This window comes from Haliotis asinina, chromosome 1 (assembly GCF_037392515.1).
Source record: "Haliotis asinina isolate JCU_RB_2024 chromosome 1, JCU_Hal_asi_v2, whole genome shotgun sequence".
NCBI classification, from domain to species: Eukaryota; Metazoa; Mollusca; class Gastropoda; order Lepetellida; family Haliotidae; genus Haliotis; species Haliotis asinina.
Genome location: NC_090280.1, coordinates 10,970,186 through 10,997,390, shown reverse-complemented (window position 1 = coordinate 10,997,390; position 27,205 = coordinate 10,970,186). Strand labels below are relative to the sequence as shown.

General features: G+C 40.3%; 2 protein-coding genes across 2 annotated transcripts; one reads left to right on the top strand and one right to left on the bottom strand.

Moving 5' to 3' along the window:
* The first annotated feature begins 141 nt into the window (after positions 1-141).
* Positions 142-23,826, top strand: LOC137286900 (tetratricopeptide repeat protein 12-like). Its single transcript, XM_067818923.1, has 17 exons — positions 142-225; positions 811-963; positions 1,450-1,533; positions 1,804-1,952; positions 3,169-3,279; positions 3,969-4,101; positions 4,520-4,708; positions 6,288-6,357; positions 7,267-7,361; positions 7,902-8,082; positions 9,581-9,673; positions 10,409-10,472; positions 11,024-11,155; positions 11,370-11,654; positions 12,503-12,599; positions 22,347-22,569; positions 23,449-23,826. The coding sequence occupies exons 1-17, from the start codon at positions 171-173 to the stop codon at positions 23,516-23,518; spliced, it is 2,184 nt and encodes a 727-aa protein (XP_067675024.1). The 5' UTR covers positions 142-170; the 3' UTR covers positions 23,519-23,826.
* Positions 13,334-18,767, bottom strand: LOC137257955 (uncharacterized). Its single transcript, XM_067795477.1, has 2 exons — positions 14,647-18,767; positions 13,334-13,407 (listed from the first exon to the last, which is right to left on the bottom strand). The coding sequence occupies exons 1-2, from the start codon at positions 18,713-18,715 to the stop codon at positions 13,334-13,336; spliced, it is 4,143 nt and encodes a 1,380-aa protein (XP_067651578.1). The 5' UTR covers positions 18,716-18,767.
* Positions 23,827-27,205: the final 3,379 nt, after the last annotated feature.

The window sequence follows — 27,205 nt, the reverse complement described above, 5'->3', positions numbered from 1 at the left end:
GAGGATTATTAATATAAGTATAAATCTATATTTGTGCAACATGATATTTTCCTGTCTATACTGTACCATTTCTTCTTCATTATTGGAATGTCATAATTACTGGTCCCTTGTGTAGGGAGCTCCACGAACGGTCTCACTGTGAGGAGTTTGGGTTACTATCAACAAACAAGATGGCGAACGACAAGAAATGTATCGATGATTTCCTCAGCAAAGTAGATGAAATAGGTAATTACGATCCATATTGGAACGATCAGACGAAATAGAAACATGCTTCTTACGGTTCATATTGTATGTGTGTTCCAGGATATCCTTTGAATTTTTAAAAAACTCGAGAAGAAACATGACATGTCGAGAATCGTGCTTGTCTCTTGACACGCGTTTGGTGAATACTGTCCAGGGTTGGCAACAATGCAGTTGACCGCGTGGATCAATATATACAGCCTTAGAGTTCTCAACATATGCTGTACCTTTGCATCATAGCCACAGGTCTGGCATGTCTAACGATGCTTAGAGTTTGTTTACATGGTTCAGAATTCATCTACATAGACCAACACATTAGTTTTAAGTCATCTAACAGTTTTATGGATGGTAGTATATTAACAATTACTTTCAGAGGTGCAGGTATATAATTTCTTATGTGTACTGATGAATGTTTTTTCTGATCATTTTGAAACTGACTACTCATCATAACAAAGGTCTGATATTAGGTATATAATCAGTCCTGCAAAAGAAATGCTAACACCGAACATAAGTTTGTATTTTTTTTAAAATATCCAGCAAAATAATGAAGTATATATTTCATCTGCACAGATTCGCTTGTGAAAGGTTTGAACTCAAATGACCAGGATGTCATCAAGAAGTCCATGCAGAAAGCTGACCAACTTATTGCAAGACACCAGCCTGGGAAAACAGATGGTGGCTCCACTGATGCTCATGATGGAGATGAAATCCACACAAAAACAGGTCAGCAATCAACCATGTATATCAATTCATCATTTGGTTGATATCAATTCACAAAAATGTCCTGCTGGCAAAATAGCTTCCACTCAACATGTATATAATCAGAGCTTTCAATCGATACAGTGCCCTTCTCTACAGGAACATCTTACAGTCCCATTGTAGTAGGTTAGTTAAGGTGAATTAAATCTCCAATCAGCCATTTACTACTGATACCTTTGGATGTTTAGTACAGATATTGTATGAAACGTGGAACTGATTTGAACATATGTATGTCTGATATCAACACAGAATTGTCCTCGTGTTGGGTCAAGCTTAGGATATGTCCCCACCAACCGGTGATAAGTGGTCAGCAAATGGTTTGGGGCATCAGACTCAATGACTTGATTGATTACATGTCAGTCTTACTAACAATGTGAATTGCTGTATTTGTAAATATTGCTGATTGCAGCTTGTAATAGCATCCAGTCACCATCTTTATTTTGATTACAGGATTTAGTCGAACAGTCATCAGTAAGGCTAGCCCAGATGAAGAGGGAATTACAGGCCCAAGTGTTGAATCTGGCATGAATCAGGGTAGGTGTTGTGGGCAGTAAAGTGACCTGACAGGGACCTGATACTTTGTAACCATTTTTAGCTCAAGTTTACAGGACTATTAGGAGTGTTTCAACTACATATCTGAAGTCATTCTTTGTGTGTAGTGGAGAAATAGGATCTTAGACCAGAAGTGGGATGAAGATATGGCATTGCATAGAGTAAACAAAGAATGAATGAATTCCTTTTCAAAACATGACAACTAGTGCTTGCAGCAAAAGTGAATGAGACTACAATAATGTTGTGTTACAGAGGCTTTCATGGCAGCCATGGAAGCTGACGCCAAGGAGAGAGCAGAGAGACGGAAAGTGAGAGAGAAGGAGGCTCTGGCAATAAAGGAGAAAGGGAATGCTGAGTTCAAGGCAGGCAGCTATGACAAGGCACTGGAATTGTACTCACAGGTAAAAGGAGGGATCACAAAATATCTAATTGTTCTGAATCATTTCTCCAAATTCTGCTTCAAAATGTTTCTGTGTAGATAAGGTGAAAGGTGTCTGTCTGACCCTGCTTAGATATGTCACTGCCAATCCTTTGTCATCTGACAACGGACATGTAAACTGGGTGGTCAGTGCCATCACATTCAGCGTCATGACCTTGCTGTCCAACACTAACTGACCAGACACACTATATGTTGCTGTCATTTATAGCTAAAATGGATAGAATTATCATTAAAACGACTGCGCGTTATCAGAAATGAGCGGGCGACTGTAACTTGATAATGCCCGCAGAATGCTTGACGATGGACCATTATCAAACCTGTTGTTAGGTGACGTCATAAGTAGCTCAGCTGTTGAAGTTCAATCACCTACGGCTTGATTGAACTTGGGTTCATTATTGACCATATATCTGGCTTACATTCGTCACATGTGCCTGTGCCATTATGCACTTTCCTGCCTGTGCCAACCACAACAATTGTACCATAAATGACAACATACAGCAATGAAAATATCGACTTGAAGTCTTACGTTGTTGATCACTGAAAACAATGGCTGCTGGTAGTATGAGCAAAGGTCAAGGTCGAATGCCATCACTCTCAATAGTGCTGTTATCTGTGTTGTTCTATGACGTGTGTCAGTGACCTCCGTCGTTTTGTTGTTGTCAGTAAATTATTCTAAACTGATGCCGCTGTTTTTATTCTTATTTTATTAAAAATTCTATTCATTTTAGCTATAATAATGGTAACACTATTTTTCAGGGCATTATCATTTGCAGAAGCCCTCGGTCTTTTCAACTGACCTCCTTTGTCGGGCAGTTAATGAAAGACCTCGGGCTTCTGCAAATGATAATGACCTGAAAATAGTGTTACCCTTATATTAGTCTGCATATTGATGACTGAAGTGTAAAACAAGGAACATGTGTGTGATATGTGGAACGTGCAGTTTCTTGGATGGATTGGATGGACTTTTGTCCAATGAATCTTTTGTTAAGAATTTTGTTAAATTGTTTGGTTTAGAAGGCAGTTAACTACATTTAATATACACGCTGGAGCACTAGCTTCATTCATATGATACAGTTTGAGCTCTGTAGGATTGCTTAAGTGATATGGACAAACCACCTGAGTAATCAAACAAGAATATCTTATTGTTCACCTTTAATCCTTGTATCCATTTTTTTCAGGCAATAGACAAAGTGCGGGACAGCACTGCATTATACACTAACCGTGCTCAAACCTATATCAAACTGGGTCGATACAAGGAAGCCATTACAGATTGTGACTGGGCTCTCAGAGTATGTATGATTATCTTCACCAGATATGGTTGTATATCATGGTATCCTGATCTCTTGATCTATTGAGGCACCCTGATGTGGTTGTGTGTCATAGTACCCTGATGTGGTTGTGTGTCATGGTACCCTGATGTGGTTGTGTGTCATAGTACTCTGATGTGGTTGTGTGTCATAGTACCCTGATGTGGTAATGTGTGTTGCTACCCTGATGTGGTAATGTGTTATGGTACCCTGATGTGGTTGTGTGTCATGGTACCCTGATGTGGTTGTGTGTCATGGTACCCTGATGTGGTTGTGTGTCATGGTACCCTGATGTGGTTGTGTGTCATAGTACTCTGATGTGGTTGTGTGTCATAGTACTCTGATGTGGTTGTGTGTCATGGTACCCTGATGTGGTTGTGTGTCATAGTACCCTGATGTGGTAATGTGTTATGGTACCCTGATGTGGTTGTGTGTCATGGTACCATGATGTGGTTGTGTGTCATGGTACCCTGATGTGTACTACAGGATACACTTTAATAAAATTGCCACGAAGGCCTTCTTGAAGTCTCTTGAAATGAAAAGAAGTAACAGCCATGCTGTTTAATACCCTTATCCCAAATATTAAAGGTAATGTCCTCAACAATAAAGGTCAGGTAAGAGGCAAGTTTTACAGTTCTGTAAACTGATGTCCTATGGTTATGCATTGACAGGTGTCCCCAGCATGTCTGAAGGCCTACATCCATGCTGGCCGGGCCCACCTCGGTCTTCAAGAGTATGCCAAGGCTCGAGACTTATACAATCAGGCCTTGCAGCAGGATCCAAAGAAGGAAAGCATTATTAAAGGTAGGCGTTTTTGTCTAGCTGTTCTACAGCTGCCTGTGTAAATGTTGTTATGAGACTAGGGCTGTGCGATTAACAGTGAACTGATATATGTACCTGTAATATATCTTGTGAACATTGTGATATTATTTAGATTCTGCAGTACATTGGCTCATCTAGCATTAGCTACCCTTGATGTCCGTAGCAACAAAATATGCTTCTGTTTCTGTTGGTTTCATGTAACATTTTACAAGTGGAAGCATCTTTATAAGTGGCTCCAAAATTGCAAATTATTCTTCCAAATGCTTTTTTCTGCTTTGAATGGTTTCATACATGACATTTTGGAGGAATTAAGTGGCCTTGGGCCAATAGTTTATTTGGACTTGTTAGGGGAGTCATTGTATTTATGTAATTTACATTGGTAATGTTTCCTCCATGTCAGAGTACCTGTCAGAAGTGGACAGAGCTGAGCAGACGGCCAAGGAGGAGCAGACAGCACAGGATTTGTTTGAGTCAGGAGACAGCAGTGTCAGGGGCTTGGTTGAGACCTTAACTAAAGTTAACAAACCAGACCAACTTCCCCTATTCTATAGTGGAGGATTCCGTGTCCTCTCCAGTCTCATCACCAGCAGTGAGTCAGTTGTATAGTTTCATCACCAGCAGGGGTTAATTGTATAGTTTCATCACTAGCAGAGAGTCACTTGTATTGTTTCATCAGCTGTAGTGAGTCAGTTGTATTGTTTGATCGCTAGTAGTCATGATCAGTCACTTGTATTGTTTCATCACCAACAGTGAGTCATCAGTATCGTTTCATCACCATCAGTGAGTCACTTGTATTGTTTCATCACCGGTATTTAGTCAGTTGTATTGTTTCATCGCCAATGATGAGTCACTTGTATAGTTTCATCACCAGTAGTGAGTCAGTTGTATTGTTTCATCTCTCTCTGGTCAGACAGACTGATCCATAGTTGGGTTCTGTTAGAATCCATGTAACAGCACAATGAACACTTCTCTTTCGCCAGTGTTCATTTATCAGGAGAATTCTATCATGACCCTTCCCTTTTATCTGTATGTTATTATATAATTATTTACCTACCATTCAGCCTGTTAGACCCAGGGCTATTACACTATATGGAGTGCTATTTCCTTTCTGATCATGTGCGATAAGACTTTGAGTTACTGTATACTGGGAAAGTTTGAAGGTACTAAAATGTCAAGGTTTGAGACCCCCATAGCTTTTGAGGTGATTTAAATTTTGAGGTTTGGGGACCTAAAGTATATGAATATTTTAGACAAATTTAATTCTTAGGTGAGAAGAAACTGGCCAGAAACACCACTCGCCGATCCAATTCTCACTGAGTAGCCAGTTATAACTGCTGTCAGACTGTTATAGCTAGGCAGCAATAGTAGTAATGAAAACAAACGTTTGATCCTTTGTTGTTATAAATGACCCATGAAACACTCGGTTGGCAGAGTTCAAACATGACGCCAGTTGTTCTCTGACAATATTATTTTCTGAACAACTAACTATCGCTGATGCAGTATGTTTGGTCAGAGAGTGACATCAAGTGTATTGGCAGATTGTTTGACTTCATATGTAAGACACTGATTGAATTACCTACTTTTTTGTAATGCATGTTAATCTGGACCAATAATTACAATGAAATAGTCTTGACACTGCATTTCTGTTGCTTTTTTCATTCAGCCTGTGGAGGGTCACTGAACGTTTAGATTAGTTGTATAGGGGCAATACAGAGTTGAATGAGAATGTGCATGTCAGGAGCTCAGTGGTTGGCAGTTGGCAGTTGAAATTCTTCTTGATAGGAAATCTAACGCAGAGGTTTTATGAAGTTAGGAAAAATGCATGGATATAATATTTTCAAGATTGCGTTACTACCCTTGAATACCTCGAAAATGAGATGCCTCAAAAGTTCTTGGTATACGATATTGGGACAGTAGTTAAAGCAGTTGTTGGTCACAATTAAGATCCTGGTTTGATTTTCCATGTGGGTAGAGTATCTTTAAGAACACTTGCTGTTACATTGCTGGAATGCACTCATGCATTTACTATATCTAGCTGTCTCAGTTACAGCAGTATTGGATAAGGGACAAAAACAATATTGTCAGTGCTCCCTCGTTTGATGAAACATAAAAGTTTGTTACTGATCAATTGTGGGACTTTGTATTGGATACATGCATCTTTTCTGCAGCTGAGGACAAAACACTCTTCAGAACACATGGGGGCCTCACTTTACCACAAGATCATCCAGTGTTTTCAAGGTAAGAGGTCATGTCTTGTAAATCATCTTTTGGCATTTTGCTGGTTGGGTTTGGATGAAAGAAGGTTGAAATATTGAGGACAGGTTATCAGTTTGAGGCATAGAAATAACGCACTGTTTGAGGGAAGGCCATATATTTAAGGACAGATGATTCTGTTGCTATGTCAGCAGATATTTTGTCATTCATACTAGGTAAATATCTGTGACTAGGCCTTAATGCAGTAAAAACTTGTGACGATGAGTTGAGTGGCAGATGACAAGTTATCATTGAAACGTAGTTGTTATTGAAAAAACCCTGGTACAGCATGTATGAGATCCTCACTTATTTACTTCGGCTTGTTTCTACCACCTCTAATCTTTGTCTCAAGTATGCATAATCTGAAAATACACAAAAAGATTGTAGCAAACAGAGACTGACATTCCATATTGATGTAACATGTTGCATATAGAACAGGTCCTTAGCGAACTGTGCTTGGCTTACGAAATGACCAAATGGATTGAAAGGTCAATCTCGTTGACTTAGTTGAATGTGTGTCACATACCCTGATCGCTTGATTGTCTGGTTTATACTAGATGTTTCACTTGTTAGTTTTGTATAGGTGAAATACATGTCTAGAATGTTTACTTTATCTTTATGTCCATAACTCTGTGGATTGACAATTTAAATAATATCTGTAAAAGTCTAAGTATAGACCAAACTACATTACTGGATAATATATGAGTTTCAATTTGTTTTACGTACATGATCCTGCCAGACCAGCATGTGTTCAATCCTGTGTCTTAAAGAATTTTCTGTGACTGGTATTACCAGTGCTTGTCTCCATGCTCTCTAGTCTCTCTGGAGATGAGAGCTGGAGTTTGTTCATCCCCAAAATCTTAATGAATAACCTGTGTCTGTTGCTTATTACAGGTGCTTGTGTGCCTGTCCTGTAAGTCTGTCTAAAGATGAAAGAGACATGTTGGTGGCAGGTATTGACATGTTGACTCATGTCTGCTCAGACAATGGTGAGATACGCAACATACGCTTCATAACAAATGTGTAATTTGTCATTCCGTTGTCAGTGTTGCATATCTCAGTCACGATATGGTAACTGTGAGCTGAAAATCTAAACTGAGATCTATAGCTAGTTAATGCATACCTGTGTTAATTGATTTCACCAAGTCTTTGTCACCCTTTGCATGCCCAGGTAACTAATGATGTAATTTAATACTGTACACTTGTATGAAGATCAGGGATCTTCAGAAAACCATACTTTGTCATAAGATGCCTCTAAAAGGATGTGTCAGCCTATTCTTAAATGTGCAGATTAACACGTGATGCCAGCACATGGACTGTTTAGTATTTGTTCCTGAACAGACTGTCATCATGTACCTCCATTATTGCTGATTTTGGATCAATCAGACAATATTACATTCCTTTGTCCACACTGTCAGATGTGCATCTCTTATAATCTAATCCAAAACATAAATTGATGTAAGATTTGTAATGTTTTATAACTATCTTTGAAATTGCATATGATAAATGTTTTTTTTGCATGTTTTCAGAGGTAAATCAAGAAAAACTTTTTGATCTACCAAATATGGCAGATCAAATATCACAGCTGCTGGATGTTAAGCTGAAAGGTAAAGCTCGAATGCTGAAGGCTTCATATGTTAATCTACTGTTCACTGTGTCCATGACCAGTGTTGGTCGACGCATCATACTCACCAAGTTTGACCTGTCCAGGTAATTGTGAAGAGTACTTGTTGTAGTACCACGCATGCACATGCTTTTAATTTCTCACGCCTGCCATGCATGTGCAGTGCTTTGTATTCCCTTCACCATCTGAGTGTTCCAAATCACCCTCCATCCCAAGCTGCCCTCATTTTGTATTTATCTCTAATGTTCTTTTTTTATTCAGTCGAATGACACATTTCTTCTTTATGCATGATATAGATATCTATTCTCTTTGCTTATTATTCTCACGTCTGGTACTCCCTTGAGACATGCCATGATCATGGTGTCTGTGGTGTTTATGGTATTATAGGTCAGTGTTGGGCTGTGTGATATCTTTCACCTCAGTGAATTTACCTCCAAACAAGTGTTTGTTTTCTTCTTCACAGTGTGTATAATGGAGGTCTATGAAGTTACATGTTAATGTCATCCAAAACTTTGAATTTTTGAATACTTATAGATGATCACATGAATGATATTTTTCTCATTTATTAAGACAAGAAACGTGAACAAAATATTTGATAGTGAACAGGATGTGGTCATGGGTGATTTTTGTGTTGTTAGACTGGTTTCTGTTGAACAAGAGACGATATGATATATAATATTATTAGTGTTATTATTATATGGACTCTGGTTCAACTAGTAATGTGACCTATTTGTCTGCAGTGGTGCAGTGGGCTGTGTGGAGTTGTCTCCCTTGTCAGACAGGTCATGGCCACTTTTCAGGGCTATGCAATATGATACCAGCACAGTACTAATGTTTTTTGTTTGACAGGACTGTTGAATGTTAGGGCCTTATCTCCCATGTTAAACATGTTAAACTCTAATGGCACTGTGAACGAGAAATATTGTTCTGTAAGCCTAACCAGGATCTATCCAAACAACTGAGCACAGCCAGTGAATACAACACATTTGTTGCTAATAAATGGATGTATAATGGTATGTCACAGTTGGATGATATATCCCCATTGTAAATTATGTAATCCTATGTCTGTCAATTCCTGGGACCTACAGTGGGGGCCCAGGTGGACAATTTTGATTTGTTCGAGGCTGACATGCTGTTCAAAGCAGCAATTAACCAAACTTTCTCATTAACATTCATTACTGGCATTAGACATCCAAATTGACAGTGCTAGGAGAAACATGGAGTTGCTCAAACAGCCCAGGTTGAATACAGAGGGCCTAATACTTCTGTTGTTGAGATTCCTTCTTTAACCTGAACTCATAGAAACATTCCCTTACTGCATAGATAGACTGCTTCATACTGTTTATGCTGCCCATTTCCTTCACATCACGACATGACAGTGTACAGGGACTGGTTTTCATCTGCTCAGAGATTAGCATTCTACACCAAAGTCTACAAGTGACGTGACAAGCATGGTTAGCTTGGAATCCGAGATGAATCCCTGGAGTGTGAAGTACAGTCTCTTTCCATATTTGTACTGACAAGTGATGTTCCGCCAGACTTTTTCAAGAGACAGCTGTGACATAATCCTATCTTGTCTTCCAGGTTGCTTGTACGCTTGTTCAATCTGATGCAGAAGTCAGGTGTGTTGGCTGTGAAATCTGCTGCCTGCCTCAACAACATGGCTCTGGACAAAACGTATGTGTCAGTGGATGTTACATCATGTCATATGGCAGTGCTGGGTGTCATGGACTTCTGTGGATATCACAGGGTGTCACTGTCTATCACAGGGATTATAGGCTGTCACTTGATATAACATGGCATTACTGGATACAACAGCATTATTGTATATAAGGGTATCACTGAATACAACAGCATTATTGTATATAACAGGGTATCACTAGATATAACAGGGCATTACCAGATATAATAGCATTACTGGATATAAAAGTTATCACCTGATATAACAGTGTATGACTAGATAAAACAGCATTATTGGATATAACAGGGCATTACTGGATATAAAAGGGTATCACTGGATATAACAGGCATTAGTGGGTGTTGCAGAGGTATAGCAAGATGTCACTGGGTGGTACTACAGGGAGGCTCTGGGTATTGCACAGATGTGCTTGTTGTGCTTGCATGTCACAGCATACTGCAGGTTGTCACAGATTATTGAAGTGAGTCTAGGTATTACAGTGTGTGACTTGGTGTCTCAGGGTATTGCTGGGTGTCACAGGTACCAGTGGGTGTTACTGGGTTCACTTATAATCCATTACACACAGGACACATGTTTCTGTAACAGGTATCATTCCTTCTTTCTGATACTGATCTGTTTAAATGTCTTGAGTAATGTAGGTATTTCCAAAATTCATAACAGGTTTGGAATAGCAGTTATTTGACAAGAGTTCAACATATCCTTGTCATATACAGGTTCTGCAGTAAGATACAAGCCAAGATGGACTCTGATATCTTCCCTGCCTTCCATAATCTGGTGGTAAGTTGAGCAGAGGAGCTTGGTTCAAATAATGCATTCATAGTTACATTTCCTCAGTAGACAATCACAGATTTGGGGATGTTTTATTATTCCTTGTTGGATCCTATGTGATTAGTAAACTCTGCATTTTGGAGGATTTACAAATTTGGGTTCAGTACATACATTAACTCAGCTGTTCATTATACATTACAGTAAGCTCTATGATCATACAAGTAAGTATTTAGACTGCTTTTTCTTACAAAGAAAATGAGAAAAGTGCATACTGGATGATTCAGACGTGAATCTGTAGGGATGTATGTCAAATTGGTGAGTCATGTTTGAAATGATTATGTAAAGAGCTGTCATACATTATTTGCTTGTAAATGAACACGCCAACAATGAAGGGAGGTAACACTAAATCACACTCCACTCACAATCTCTGCAGCAATATTTTATGAGTGCCTCAGTCATTTACTGCTGCTGACAGTCCCTTGTAGTGATCCAACAACAATCTCCGCTGCCACATAACACTGGAGACTGAATGTGAAGTATGATGGATACTTGTGTTTCAGCACTGCAGTTCATGTGAGGCGGCTGTTCTGGCCAGTGCTGTGACCTGCATGATCAACATTGCCAGTAACAGGGCCATCAGAACCAAGATGGCTGCTTGTACACGTCTGTGGGAGGACAGCCTTCACCTGCTGGTGAGGACACTTCATCAATAGACCTATTTCTACTTTGTACAGTTGATGATATATGATAGGCAGCCCTTTCTCATTGTATACCATGTACCAGTCTGTTTCATCCCTGATAAAGTGATAGGTAGAAGAGTAAATGGAGTGTTATTCTTACTGTCACCATGTTTATATGATGCATTTTGCATACAAGTCATTTACTCATTTTTCTATATTTTCTCAGACCCATCATCTGGCAAGGTCTAGGACAGACTCTGTCCACCGGGATATTGTCAGCGAGGTGCTTGGTTTGTTTCTTCACCTGACAGCCAACACTAGTCCAAATCTTGCTGAGTTTGCCTGTGTTTTGTGCCAGCATTGTGTTGAGTTGTGTCGGACAGAGTTGGTGTGTGTCATGATCCTGGAGCGGGGTCTGGGAGTTCTGAGCCACATCTTACCCCATGCGGCACCAGCAGTAGAGTGGGTGTGTCAGAATGGGGGAACGGAGTTGTTCCTTCAGCAGATACAGGTAGGCTTAATATCTTACTCACTTATCCTGTTTCCCCCATTGAACTAATATGGAATTCTGATGTTCTAAATTGGCTGGATTAATGACTCCCCAAAAACCGACATCACAAAATTGACATTGGTGATGGCAGTGCACGTCTGTTGATTGTAGAATTATGAGCATATGTACCATTAACTGAGAGATGACATTTTCCAAAACGTTCACTGATGTTTCATCCCTACCAGCCATGTCATTGCAGAAAGCCAACGATGTTGCTAGGTTCTAAGTGGTAGTTCACCGGCGGATGTGCATGTTTTCGCAACCACCAGTTTTAAATATATTTTCTTTTTTGACTAATATGCTCATACTTCTTTGTCTTAAGAGGTGCTGAGATGTTAAATTTTGTGTAATTATACATTTTGTATTTTTTTAATTTAGTAAGAATGCCTTACACTGGTCACATATTTCTATATTCTATTATTCGCAGTTTTGTTCAATTTAAATAACCGTTACAAACGTAACTGTTTTGATCAAATGAATTTTAAATGTAAACTAAGATACATATATATATTTGTCATTCAGTAATTTGCACCATTACACTGAAAAGGAGTTTATTCGTATTATTTTTCGAAGTGGTAAGAATGCATTACACTGGACACGTCATGATACACAATACAATAACAGTAACAGTATTACAACATAGTATTAATGAATATGTTTAAGTGTCTGGGACCCCCACTGAGTATGCCCCCTGAAACTTAAGAGTAAGTCCCAGGGACCTTCAAATACAGGACTCAAGGCAAATCCCTGATGACCGTATAAAATTTTATTATTAAAAACAATGTAGTTTATGGATGTTTCTATTCTAGGGCCATACCAAGACGGATAGGAAATCTGCATTGAAATGTCTGACAGCATGTACTCAATCAGATGACTCTGCTCGTCGATATGTTGTCAATAAGAAAGGTGAGGAACAACAATCATTTTCTGTAAAAGTTGACCTCACTTGTACAGAAAATAATCATAGCGCAGCAGAATATGATGTTATAGTAATGACAGTACATGATGATATACACTTTAAAACATTGTGTTATACACATCACATGATGTAACCATCAGAGCAGAATATGATATTATACACTGTCACATACTAGAGTAAAAACCAAACCCCAGATTTAAAAGTTAATGCCATTTATTAACTAAATCTATCTTATTTACAATAAACCATTTAGGTTCGCCTTCACACCTGCATTCTCACCTCATCAAAATACCCTCGTACACTTTCCCTGCACCCTCACGCATGCCCATCATACTTCACTCTTCAAATATACACACATACAGTCATACCAACACTCCCATCAACTCACAATATCACAACACTACAAATATCTTTAAAGAAATACAGCACAAATCATATACTTATATTATTCACACTAAAGATGGAATCGACAATAACCATTCATTGAAAGCACAAATCAGTCTATTATGGTTCACTGTTCCCATCACAATCGATGTTGTTGTTCTGTCACCATATGTAGGGGTTCAAACAGTTTATGATATCGGTGGTATATTAGGGGTCCTTCCCCTGCGTGTTACTCTTCACACACTTGGTTGGCATGTCACTTTGATCCCTAATGATCAAACGGTGCAGCCTTACTGGCGGGGCACGGCACGCTCCCCAGACACCCAGGTCAGTTCAGCTATACACAGGCGGCATATCGATCTCTCACGATCGGCGAGACATCCTTACGGGGTGTAACACCTACCCCGGACACTGAATACAAAAAGCACACTATGTACATGGTATCTTTACACATACACAACATATGGGTTTTACACATACAAAATGTGTTTACACGGCTGTTTTACAGTACTTAATATACCACACTATCACTGTACTTTACACATAACTGTTGTCTGAACATCATTATTACCCCATCATACTAGCTTAGGAACATTCTAAATGCTTTCATTATAAATCACAATTCTTTCACATTCCAACCTTCAGCAATAATATGGCACATATTACATATTATAAGGTGAAAGCTAAACTTCAATACATATACAAACAATTCAATCACAAGATAACACAAAATCATAATACTCACACCAGCTGAATATATAGGGAAAACAGCCAACCTCACACACATACACTTTCCAACTGGTTGCCAACTCACAATCTTCAAATCAAACCTTATATACCCCCCAAGCTACATGATTGACCCCAAGCCTACTACCCAGCCACATACAATAGTCTTTCCTACTGCACACCTCAGATCCGAACAATAGCTCAACGCTTGCATCACTGCCCTCGCTCACAAGTCCTCACTCCACACTTATCACCCTTCACATTTAAACACTCAACCTATACTGTATACATTATAATAATTGTGATCTTGACAATACCTCCCCCCTTAGATAACTGTTTAGGAAACAGTTATACCACTCACAAGATCACATGAACTATGTACAGTTGCCTGCCTCTACATCACAGAGTGTACATTTGTGAACATAATTCATAAGGCATAAATCGCTTATGGTGGACATCGACTCAGCATGTCAGCACCAACATTCTCAGAACCTTTCACCGCACGTATCAGGAATCGGTATGGTTGCAAAGCTAAGGCCCACCTCATGACTCGCCCGTTCGTCAGCTTAGCTTTACTCATCCATACAAGAGGCTGATGATCAGTTTCTAAAACAAACTCCCTCCCATACAAATATCTCGTCAACTTTTGTACTGCCCACACTATTGCTAAACACTCTTTCTCAATAGTGGAGTAAGCTTTCTCTCTCTTCAGTAGCTTTCTACTCACAAACATTATGGGAAATTTCTCATTCTCATGCTCCTGCAACAATATTCCACCTATCCCTACATCAGAAGCATCTGTGCGTACTAAGAATGGTTTGTGCAAATCTGGAAGCCGTAAAATTGGAAAAGTTGACAAATACTTCTTCAGTGACTGAAAAGCATTCTCTTGAGATTCGGTCCATTCAACTTTGTTTGACTTACCTTTTTTTGTCAAATCAGTGAGTGGTGCTGCAATTGCTGCAAAGTTAGGAATGAACTTCCTATAATAACCAGTAAGTCCTATCAGGGCTCTTACCTGTTTCTTCGTCTCTGGTCGGGCCAGATTCAGAATCTTGTCTAAATTGTGTGGCTTTGGAGCTAACTGACCTTCCCCAACAGTGTGACCTAGGAATTCCAAATGTGTATACCCTATCTTTACCTTGGAAGGGCGCGCTGTCAAATGATGCTGCCTGAGATGATCAAACACCATTCTGAGACTATGTTTGTGATTCTCCCAGTCCTCTGTTCCTTCTATGATGTCATCAATATAATTATCAACATTGGGAATATCTTTCAGGACTTTTCTCATCAACCGCGAAAAAACTGCTGGAGCATTCACAACCCCAAATGGCATAACCTTCCATTGATACAGCCCATCAGGGGTGATAAAAGCAGTGTACTTTTTGCTCCCTTCCTCCATGGGAATTTGCCAATAAGCTTTACTAATATCAATTTTGGTCAGATATTTGCACTTACTCAACTTGCTGAATACAGCCTCAGCCAATGGAATAGGTTCCGGATCAAATACTGATATCTGATTTAACCTTCTGAAATCTGTACAGAAACGGTAACTCTCGTCAGACTTTTTGATTAATACTACTGGAGCAGCATAAGGAGACTCTGATGGTTCTATCACATCCATACTTAACATGGATTCTACTTCTCTAGCAACCACCTCCCGCATATGATGGGGCAAAGGGTAGGGCTTGGACCTGATTGGTTCAGTAGAAGTTAACTTGATTTTGTATTCTATAGAGTCTGTCCTACCAGGTAAATCTGTGAGCACATCTTGATATTCAGCAACTAGCTCTCTCACATCTTGTTTCTGCTCTGGTGTCAAATCCGGAGAAATGTCCACGTCCAAATATGTTTCTTTAGCAGTAAGAGGAATTGTCATGACATCCAACTGTTCTGAACCTGAGCTAACCTCGTCCATTGGTTCTTGAACATCAACTAACCCTGCTCCTACGTACTGTAAGCTGGCAATACTTACATCACACATCATTGTATTCACAGCAATTTCCCTGTCAACGTACTTCTTTAATAAATTTGCATGGTAAGTTTTCAACTTATCCCCGACTCTCACTCGATAATTGCCAATACCAAACCGTTCCTCAATGATGTATGGGCCTTTCCACTGTAGCAATAATTTGTTCTGATTGGTTGGTAACAATACCAATACCTTGTCACCTGGAACCATCTTTCTATCTTTTGACCTGGCATTGTAATATTTCTGATACCTTCCAGAAGCTTTCTTAAGTTCTTGATGTGCTAAACGCATGGTATCTTCAATCCTGTTTTGGAGATCTACTACATATTCATAAGTAGTCCTGACCTCATTATTTGCAATGTCTTTAGTCCACAATTCACGTAAAATTTGTACTGGACCTCTAATTTTCCTGCCATACAATAGGTCAAAAGGAGCAAATCCTAAACTCTCTTGAGGTACCTCTCTATAAGCAAACAGAAGTGCAGGTATATACCTATCCCAATCTTGAGGACGTTCAGCACTTAGCCTTTTCAACATGGTTTTCAAAGTGCCATTGAATCGCTCAACTAGGCCATTACACATGGGGTGATATGGTGTAGTGGTCAACTGTTTCAATGATAACAAGCGGCTAACTTCTTTCATCACCGCAGAGGTAAATTGGGAACCCATGTCTGTCAATATTTCCTTAGGGACGCCAACTCTACAAAATATCTCCAACAATGCTTCTGCCACATACTCGGTCTCAATCCTAGGCAATGCTACAGCTTCAGGATATCTAGTTGCATAATCTACAACTGTTAAAATATATCTATTGCCTCTATCTGTAACTGGGTATATTGGGCCAATCAGATCCACTGCTACTCTCTCAAAAGGAGTCTCAATCAATGGCATTGTACCTAACGGGATTTTGCTGACCTTCCCCTTGGGTGTAGTACGCTGACAAATATCACAGGATATGCAGTAACGTCTAACATCCCCCTGTACACCAGGCCAGTAAAACTGTGAGGTCACTCTATCCAAAGTCTTCTTGCTACCCATATGACCACCCATCAGTGCCTCATGAGATACTCTCAGAACATCCTTTCTCAAACTTGTAGGTACAACTGCTTGTACAACTGGTTTACCGTTATTGACTTTAGCAGAAACATGCCTTCTGTACAACAAGCCATGATCAATGAAGTAACCAGATGTACCTTGAGTAGTGTTTCTGACCTTGTTCTCTTCTGCCAATTTCCACATTTTCTTCAAACTCTCATCCTGTTTCTGCATTTCCATAAACTCATTTCTACTCAAAGAAATACCTACTGACTCCATAGTTTTCATCGGGATTTTACCTTCTTCTCTCACTCTTTTCTGACCTCTAGTTTCTACTGCTAAAACTGGTTCGGTGAGTTCTGGGAAGGGATTATCAGGGGCTCTAACTCCAGGAATATTACCCAAGATCAAATCACACAAAGGAGTCTCAAGACACGCTGCTTTAACAGTACCTCTGTAAAACGGAGTATCAATGGTAATCCAGGCTACTGGAATTACAACTGCTCTACTATCTGCCATGACACACGTCTGGGTATCTGAGGTAAGATGCTGTTTATCCACCAAAGCTTTCCTCACAATAACTCCACTACAACCAGTATCTCGTAACACTTGCACGGTGTGATCAAACACTTTACCTTGACAAATGGGCATTGTTCCACACATCCCACACATTGTGCCTGAAGTTACCTTTCCCACATTATTATCTGAGATCTTATTCTCCTCCACACGTGCACCCCCGTGATCGTCATTTATGTAACCATCCTGTACCATCCCGACAGAGTCCTCTTGGCAAATACTAGCAACCTTCATACCTTTTGCGTGAGGTTTAGAACATCGAGACGCCATGTGACCTACCTCACCACAAGCATAACATTTCCTTTGATTTATAGGGACAAATTTATTAGATTCTCTTTTGTCATCTGTGTTCTTAACTTTTCTACTGTCCTCATAACCTTTCTCCTTACTTCTATCTGGGTGAACATATTTGTTACTCTTGCTATACAAAGGATTCTGAAACTTGCTACATCCTGTGCCACGTGCTTCAACAAACTGTTCAGCAAGTTTAGCCATTTCCATGGCTGTCTTAGGCTTTCTTTCCCTCAGAAATATGCTCAAATCTCTCCCTGTACTATTAAGAATCTGTTCCCTCAGTAGGAGATCCTTTACTCCCTCAAAAGTCTTCTCTGTGCTACTTAACTCTATCCACCTGGTGAAATAATTCTCGATTCTTACCACAAACTGAGAAAATGTCTCACCTGTTTCTATCTTACCTGTCCTGAAACGTTGATGGAATCCATCCTCAGTCATATCATATCTCTTCAACAGAGCTGCCTTCACTTCCTCATATTTCTCAGCATCATTTTGATCTAACCGGGAGTAAACTTCTAACGCCTTACCTTTCAGAAGTGTACTCAGATAAGCTGCCCACTGAGACTCTGGCCACGCCTGCGTCCTAGCTATACGCTCAAATCTGTGCAAATAGGCATCAATGTTATCTTTCTGATCTTCAAAAGGAGGCATTTTAGGCATTTTAGGCTTACCTGAGAGAGAAGGAGTACCATTTTCTGGAACCTCACTCATACTATTTTCTTTCTTTATTTTCTCCAATTCTACTCTTTCCTTCATTTCTATTTGAGCTTTTTCTTTCTCTAACTCCACCTGTAATCTTACTTTCTCTTTCTCTGCTTCTATTCTGACCTTCTCTACCTCCATTCTCTCCCTTTCTTTCTCTCTCTCCAACTTAGCCTTCTCCAACTCCTGTTCAAACTTTTTAGCTTCCCGTGCATTCGCTCTCTCCTCTCTTTCTCTTTCTGCCTGCTCTTTCGCCAGCTGAATGTCAATCTGTTCTTTCACAAACAACTGTAAGTCCTTTCCCGTGTAACCTAAACTTTCACCAAAATCAGCAATTTTCTGTAAGTCCATGGTAACAAACAAACCCACAGTCCCAAGTAATAACAAAACTGTCACTAAAATCTGACTTCCCATGTACCCATCATTTACGTTTCCTGGCAAAAAAAAAAAAAAAAAAAAAATTACACTACTTCACAATTCACTGCCAAGTTAACGCAGGGGCTCGAACACCTTAGAGCCAACCGAGAGCCAACACATGGTTGAAAGCCGAGAAAGGCTGGATATATCTCAAGTCCACAGCATTATCACTTATGGTCCAAACAATTTTTACTCACGATGTGACGGAAGATTTTACATCCCACCGCTGCCACCAAAATGTCACATACTAGAGTAAAAACCAAACCCCAGATTTAAAAGTTAATGCCATTTATTAACTAAATCTATCTTATTTACAATAAACCATTTAGGTTCGCCTTCACACCTGCATTCTCACCTCATCAAAATACCCTCGTACACTTTCCCTGCACCCTCACGCATGCCCATCATACTTCACTCTTCAAATATACACACATACAGTCATACCAACACTCCCATCAACTCACAATATCACAACACTACAAATATCTTTAAAGAAATACAGCACAAATCATATACTTATATTATTCACACTAAAGATGGAATCGACAATAACCATTCATTGAAAGCACAAATCAGTCTATTATGGTTCACTGTTCCCATCACAATCGATGTTGTTGTTCTGTCACCATATGTAGGGGTTCAAACAGTTTATGATATCGGTGGTATATTAGGGGTCCTTCCCCTGCGTGTTACTCTTCACACACTTGGTTGGCATGTCACTTTGATCCCTAATGATCAAACGGTGCAGCCTTACTGGCGGGGCACGGCACGCTCCCCAGACACCCAGGTCAGTTCAGCTATACACAGGCGGCATATCGATCTCTCACGATCGGCGAGACATCCTTACGGGGTGTAACACCTACCCCGGACACTGAATACAAAAAGCACACTATGTACATGGTATCTTTACACATACACAACATATGGGTTTTACACATACAAAATGTGTTTACACGGCTGTTTTACAGTACTTAATATACCACACTATCACTGTACTTTACACATAACTGTTGTCTGAACATCATTATTACCCCATCATACTAGCTTAGGAACATTCTAAATGCTTTCATTATAAATCACAATTCTTTCACATTCCAACCTTCAGCAATAATATGGCACATATTACATATTATAAGGTGAAAGCTAAACTTCAATACATATACAAACAATTCAATCACAAGATAACACAAAATCATAATACTCACACCAGCTGAATATATAGGGAAAACAGCCAACCTCACACACATACACTTTCCAACTGGTTGCCAACTCACAATCTTCAAATCAAACCTTATATACCCCCCAAGCTACATGATTGACCCCAAGCCTACTACCCAGCCACATACAATAGTCTTTCCTACTGCACACCTCAGATCCGAACAATAGCTCAACGCTTGCATCACTGCCCTCGCTCACAAGTCCTCACTCCACACTTATCACCCTTCACATTTAAACACTCAACCTATACTGTATACATTATAATAATTGTGATCTTGACATACACACATCAGAACATTTTAGAACTATAGTAGAACATGATGCTTTCTCTGCATCATGACATGACACACAGTAGAACATAGGATACAGACAAAACAAAAGTTGTATGATACTATGGCAAAACTTTTCTTCATAATTTGCATTTGTAACTTTTCCCTATTGTATTTTCTGTTCTATGTAGTTAAAAAATGGTAGGTAGATCATATCGCTCCACTGTTTGCCCATACTTTTCTGAATATAGAGATTAGCCCCGATATTTGTACACACAAAGTCATGGTTGGCGAGGCACATCAAACCTTGATATTCTGGTAGCAGGAGCAGGACATGAGATACACAAGAAGACATATGCATGCATGCAATTGCACCAGGATATGAGACACAGAAGAACACAAGGATGGGAGGTGCACACAAGAGCACCAGGACATGATACACACAAGCACCAGGACATGAGATACACACAATAGCATCAGGACATGAGACACAGAAGAACACAACAATTGGAGATGCATGCGAGAGCACCAGGACATGATACACACAAGCACCAGGACATGAGATACACACAAAAGCACCAGGGCATAAGACACACAAGAACACAAGGACAAGAGATATACAAAAGCATCAGGACATAAGACACATGCAGTAGCACCAGGACATGATACACATAAGAACATCAGCACATGAGATATACACAAAAGCACCAGGACATGAGATACGCAAAAGCACAAGGACATGAAATACAGACAATATCACCAGGACATGAGATACACACAATATCACCAGGACATGAGATACACACAAGAGGACATGAGATACACACAAGAGGACATGAGATACACACAAGAGGACATGAGATACACACAAGAGGACATGAGATGCCTAACAGCACCAGGATATGAGACACATACAAGAGCACAAGGGCATGAGATACACTAAAGAACGTCAGCACCATGTGATACACACAAGAGCATCAGGACATGAAGAGCCAGGGGAAATTTGATACACACATGAGCATCAGACCGTACAATACACACAACAGCATCACACAGTGTGATATTCACAAATGTGCCAGGACATTAGATACTCATAAGAGCTTCAAGAAATCATGAGACATGAGACACACCAGAGCATCAGACCGTGTGATATACACAAGAGAATCACGACATGAGGTACACACAAGAGCACCAGGAAATCAGATACACACAAAAGCACCAGGAAATGAGACATACAAGAGTATCAGATGGTGTGATACCCACTTTAGCAGTAGTATGTGATACACACAAGAGCATCAGAACGTGAGCTATAGACACATTTTTATAAGCTATATCTATGTTCACTACTGAGTCTAACCTAACCTAGTGGGAGGGTGCGTCATGTAACCTTTGAGACTGACCAATCAGAACACAGCTTACCAAATCGCAAAAGTGGACATTTGCACATGCCTTGTGAAATTTTTACCCGAACGATTCTGAATGCTGTTTTCAATACGATCGCTACCAGGTAATGAACATGCAGCATGCTACAATAATGTCAACAGTGACTGTACTGTCGCTGAAAATAGTGTTTTTGTCAATCTGGATGTCAGTGTGCTTGTCAGTTAGCTAATGGTAACCATGTCATCAAAAAGCCCTATACACATATACTGCATGCCAAATACCTGTGTTTTATGCAGATTTTCTGTTATTGAGGGATCAGTTTCAGTGACTAGTGAATTTTGTAAGTCCGCCAAACACTAAACAGTAGCCGTTGCCTGACTGGTTAAATCCACTCGGCCTTCTCGAGTTTGACTGGACGGTCATAGGTCACTCAAAGGTTACCTGACGTGACCTCCTACTAAGTCTTGTAAGACTCAGTAGTGGAGTGTAACGAAAAGTACTGAGACTAAGTTTACTTAGACTGTATCCATGTTATTGCTGTAGGAATTGGAAACCTTAGATTCTCAATCCGTAACATATGTTATATTTGGGATTACACTTTCTTAGTAAAGTACTACTTCTAGTACTTTTGAGTTGAGTCCCATCTGGGATTCGAACCCACACCACCTAACCTGCTCAGCCACCATGAGTTCCTCTGTGTAATCACTGATTCTCAATCTGTCTGAAATCTTTCATTGGCCAGATATTTCTTGTTTCAGGCCTTGGCCTACTGAAAGACCTCCTGATTGATGAAGATGAGGTGGTTGTGGGTAATGCAGCCCTCTGTCTCAGTCACTGTGTTCTTGTGCCAAAGGCTGCTAAGGTCCTGACAAAGACTGACATCATCAAGGAGCTGCTTGTCCTGGCCAGAGACGGGAAAAAGTCTGCTGTACAACAGAACTGTGCCATCCTCATAGCCAAGCTGACTCAAGGAGACCCAAAGTAGGGGCACTGTTGTTCAATGTCACATAATACTATTATTTAAGGGGCCACAGGTGGCACCCTGGACTAAGTCTGCACTCCCTATGACCCAAAACTGAACGAGGATCTGTCTGTTACAGGCTTGAATCTCAAATATGCTATGGCAGTGAGTCTTTAACTTAGGGACTAATGGATGTCCTGAATATACAGAAACCTTCCTGATAAACTTTCCCTCCCACCTTACAACTGGCATAACTAATACATACAGTGTACTTTTGAGTGCCACTTAGCAATCAGTGTTTAGGTTTTGATAAAAACATACATCTCTTGAAGTGTGAATTTGGTGAATTCAAACAGTTCATAAGCATTGTAAACCAAAAGTCACTGTGTTCTGTAATCTGATTGTTTGAAAAACATGATCAAATGGTATTAGATTCCCGGAAACTGCAAGACTATTCACTGCGTATTGACTCGTAAACAATTGTGACGCCGTCGGTTCCCAATGCATTCCCGTGCTTCAAATACTCAATAACACCCGAAAATTTGCCAACACATGATGTTTATCTCCTAACTGGAGATGCAGTGCACTCAAACTCTCTATGTTGCCACCAACAGTTATAGGAACTAATCAAAACATTTATTTTCATTCCTGTGTTACTAAGGCAAATATCATGTTATGTATTCTGACACATACATCTAGTATCTAGCATGGAGGTTTGGAGTAGCTATTGTTTTAGTTTTGTGACACTCTCTGCACTCATGGGTTTTCAGGGCTTTAGTTAGTTGCCTCTTATGACAAGCTCCCTGCTTCTTAATAAGAAATATTAGCTACTGCCCCAGTTCCCGCCGTCAGTCATTTATCATCATAATCACCCTGTATAACTTGTGCTTCTGTTTCAGACACCTTGAGCGTCTCCGGGAGCTGCATGGGGTGGAGATCCTGCACTCTTGTGTACCTTACATCAAGTGACAGATGAGCTGGATTGTATTATATGGATCATTATTCAATGTGATACTGTTCCCAAGAGAAAATAATCACACGTGTCTTGCTCAGATGCCTTGGATGTTAATCTGAGGTGCTTGATAGTACTCTGATAAGCAGAGTCCCTGAGGTGCTTGTTAGAACTCAGATAAGCAAAGCCCTGAGGTGCTTGTTAGTACTTGGATAAGATCTGACTTTGTACAGTGATCACGTGTGTGTGTTGTCTGAAGAATGCATGTCAAGCATATATTTTTTGTATTGTTCAATTTTAGTGTCATTAAATTATTTTTACATCATTCCTCTTTACTGGTTTGGTATAAAATCAGTCCTAACACTGGGCTAGGCAAGATAATAACATGCAGATATTACACTGAGACACATCTACACACATTAGCCCTTCTAAGACAAACAAGACAAACATCAGTCTTTTGTTGAGACACAACACAATTCAGCCGTTCTGAGATACCCATAACACAACCATTAGTCGAGACATGACACAACATCCACCATTAATGAAACATATAGGAGTTAATGGTGTTTATTGTCTTAAGGCCACATTCCCTGTTAATTGGTTACATTGCATATTAACTTAAATGAACTTAGTGAATATCAGGGGATAAGATCTTACAATTCTTCCAAGTAACACCTGTCAATACCCCAATCATGACCAATCATTCTATTTCCACTATTCTTCATTGGTCATATCTCTAGGTCAGACAGTGACCATGTGCCATCTGTTAGATATTCAGAACTAATTAGGTATGTGAATGTTGTCTGCCCAGTATCTTGTTTGCTCTGGCCTATTTGTTCTATCCCAATGGAATATGCTGGTCCTATGCACTTTCCAGTATCTAATGCCTGCTTGGGTCTGTATGTTTAGGGGTATCTTCAATGTTGTCTTCCTTTAGAAGGCATGTCTGTACTTATGATTTTTTTCATTTCATGCTAGTTCTTGTATATTTTGACTGCCCAAAGAGTGATTTCTCCAGTGGTACTGTGTTATAGCATCTTCAGATCCTGGGATGTTGTCTTTTCAAAAGTGATGCCATGTGTAGTTGTATCTGTGGTCCTAACAGCTGAATTAGCATTTGTGAGTGAGTGAATGAGTGAGTTTAGTTTTATGCAACACTTGGCAATATTCTAGCTATAAATAATCGAGTCTGTACCAGACAACCCAGTGATCAAAACATGCACATCAATCTATGCAACTAGGATACAATGGTATTTGTGCTCCCATGATGTGTCAATGGAGTGCAGGTCCTAATACCTTAAACACAGACAAGACGTCCCTGAAAATTAGCAACAAAACTTTGCACTGTATTTCATCCTCTCTAGGCCTCTTGAAACCATACTTTGCTTACAGCCAATGACAGATGCACCCCAAGCAGAGGCAGTCTGTGTCTGCTAGAGCATTGCCATGTGTACCGTATACTACACATATTGTACCGTATTGATATATGTGATGTTCTGTGGTGTTGTGTGTACCCTTTGGCGTCCGTGAGATGGTATTCTGCCCAGTCTACGTGTCCTTGGCTTTGTTGTCTGTGTCTGTAAGGGATGGTGTTCTGTCCAGCCTACGTGTCTTTGGCTATGGTGTCTGTGTCTGTGTCTGTAAGGGATGGTGTTCTGTCCAGCCTACGTGTCTTTGGCTATGGTGTCTGTGTCTGTAAGGGATGGTGTTCTGTCCTACCTACGTGTCTTTCCCTTTTGTGTTGTGTCTTTGCCTGCTGTGTTCGTGTCTATTCGATGTGTTCTGTTTTGGTGTATCAGTCCTGGGCTTTCTTAATCGACCTAAAGTGGTTGTACCAGCGTCGGCTTGTGATAAGGCGTCCATTCCTGCCATAGTGTCTGTCGGAAGGAATGAGAGCAATATTGACAGTTGCCGTCTGTAGTCTCTGGAGTTCCTGAAGCACCATGTCTGTGTCGGAGTCGTCCCTGTACAGAACGTCAACATGACCGCCGAGTTGACTGCCAATGTAGATCCTGTTCTTGTAAACGATAAAGTTACGGGGTATATAAGTCAACTCGAATACTTCTGTGAAATCTTGTGCAGTCTTCTTCTGTACGTGTGATGGACTGTTGACACGTAATCCCGTCGTTCGGTTTGGGTAGAATGCTATTGCCCGGGTGACCCTGTGATGTAAGACAGGCATCTTTATCACCTGCGTGTTGCTGTTAAAATACAGGGCACGTTTGTCTGGATCCAAACTGACAGCATATACGTAACTACCCCTGTACACATCACGAAACACTCTACCGAAATTGTTCATTTCAACCAGTTTAGTATCACAAGCAACGTATATCATGGACCCTGCAACAGCAATGCTGTGTGGATATCCACCACAGTTCGTCAGATCAACTATCCTCCTGATACCCCTGCCTCTGATCATCCTGCTCACAGTGTAATGAGGGTAGAATGTCGTAAAATAAACGTATCGCCTTCCGTCCACGGTCATGCCGCTAGACGCCATGTTGTCCTGTACGATGGACATACCTGGCCGGTCCAGTCTGTACGAGACTATCCTCTTTGGATTGCGTGATGAAGCATAGATAGTCTTTTCCCTTGACATGTAAACTACAGACACCACTTCTCTTAAAACAATGGAGGGATATCTCTGGACTGAATTATTCTTGAGGTGTATCTGGTTAACTGGAGCGTCAACCTCCGAGAACGGAACAACAAGTATCCGGGCGGTCTCATCATGCGCAACTGAAGGTTTGAAGGAAGGGAATGTCACTGCTACTGGCGATACATGTTCCCTCTGTGTAACCGTTGTCTTATGTTTGTCAGTTTTAGACTCACGTCCAACACTGTCATTTTTGTGAAAAACATTCAAATTTGTCTTTGCAGTCATAAACGCCTGACGTGACACATTCAGAGATTGTTCTAAAGTCTTTACCCTGTTACTGAATTCCTTGCGCTGTTTGTCGAGGTTCTTTCTCATACTTTCTCGTTCAGCCTCCGCCTGGGTAACACGATGTGTCAATGAACGCACTAGTTCCTTCAAATGATGGACCATCCCTTTAAGGGATCTAATTTCTCCGTGAACACGTTCACTGATTATTCCTTCGATGGAGTTGTCGTTCAACATTTCCCCAAGAGTTTCAGTGACAGACTTCTGGATCAAACCGGGAAGGTTGTTTGAGAGTCCAATGTTTTTTGACAATTCTTCTTTGATCGAACTCTGCTCTGTGTCAGGGATCAGCGCTCTCATCTTTTGTAATTCTCTCTCGAGGACATTCAGTTGTTCCATGAATGGCGTGAATCTGCCCTTCCCCAGAGAGTCGGAAATCAGCCCAAACGTCAGGCCGAACAACATCAGGTTCAGCTTCGCCATTGCTAGACAGTCAGTATGTCGTCTTAGCGAGATTAGACCTTTGGACAGAGTCAAGGTACGCATTCATCTGATAGCAAGTTAGTTCACTTTGTTGTCTAGTATCAGGTGACATTTGCAGTCGGTACAAAACAAATGATACAGTGAATAATGTTTGAGAGAGAGCGTCTTCCCCGCGATGCTAGTTTGTAGATTGGCGGAAATAAACATTTAATCCTTTCAGGGACGAGCAATCCTTGATCTTTTCTTTTATGTTGATAGTAATGTTTAAACCATTAATTTAAGTGTGTTCGTATTGAGCGCGTTAGGATTCATGATACGTATTAGATCCCCAAAACAG

Bases quoted from the DNA above. Each gene is read 5' to 3' on its own strand.
- LOC137286900 (XM_067818923.1), top strand. From the start codon at position 171: ATGGCGAACGACAAGAAATGTATCGATGATTTCCTCAGCAAAGTAGAT. The intron at 226-810 runs GTAATTACGATC...TCATCTGCACAG, and splicing joins CAGCAAAGTAGATGAAATAG to ATTCGCTTGTGAAAGGTTTG. The intron at 1,953-3,168 runs GTAAAAGGAGGG...CATTTTTTTCAG, and splicing joins CACTGGAATTGTACTCACAG to GCAATAGACAAAGTGCGGGA.
- LOC137257955 (XM_067795477.1), bottom strand. From the start codon at position 18,715: ATGGGAAGTCAGATTTTAGTGACAGTTTTGTTATTACTTGGGACTGTG. The intron at 13,408-14,646 runs GTAAGTCAAACA...TTTTGTATTCAG, and splicing joins CACTGATTTGACAAAAAAAG to TGTCCGGGGTAGGTGTTACA.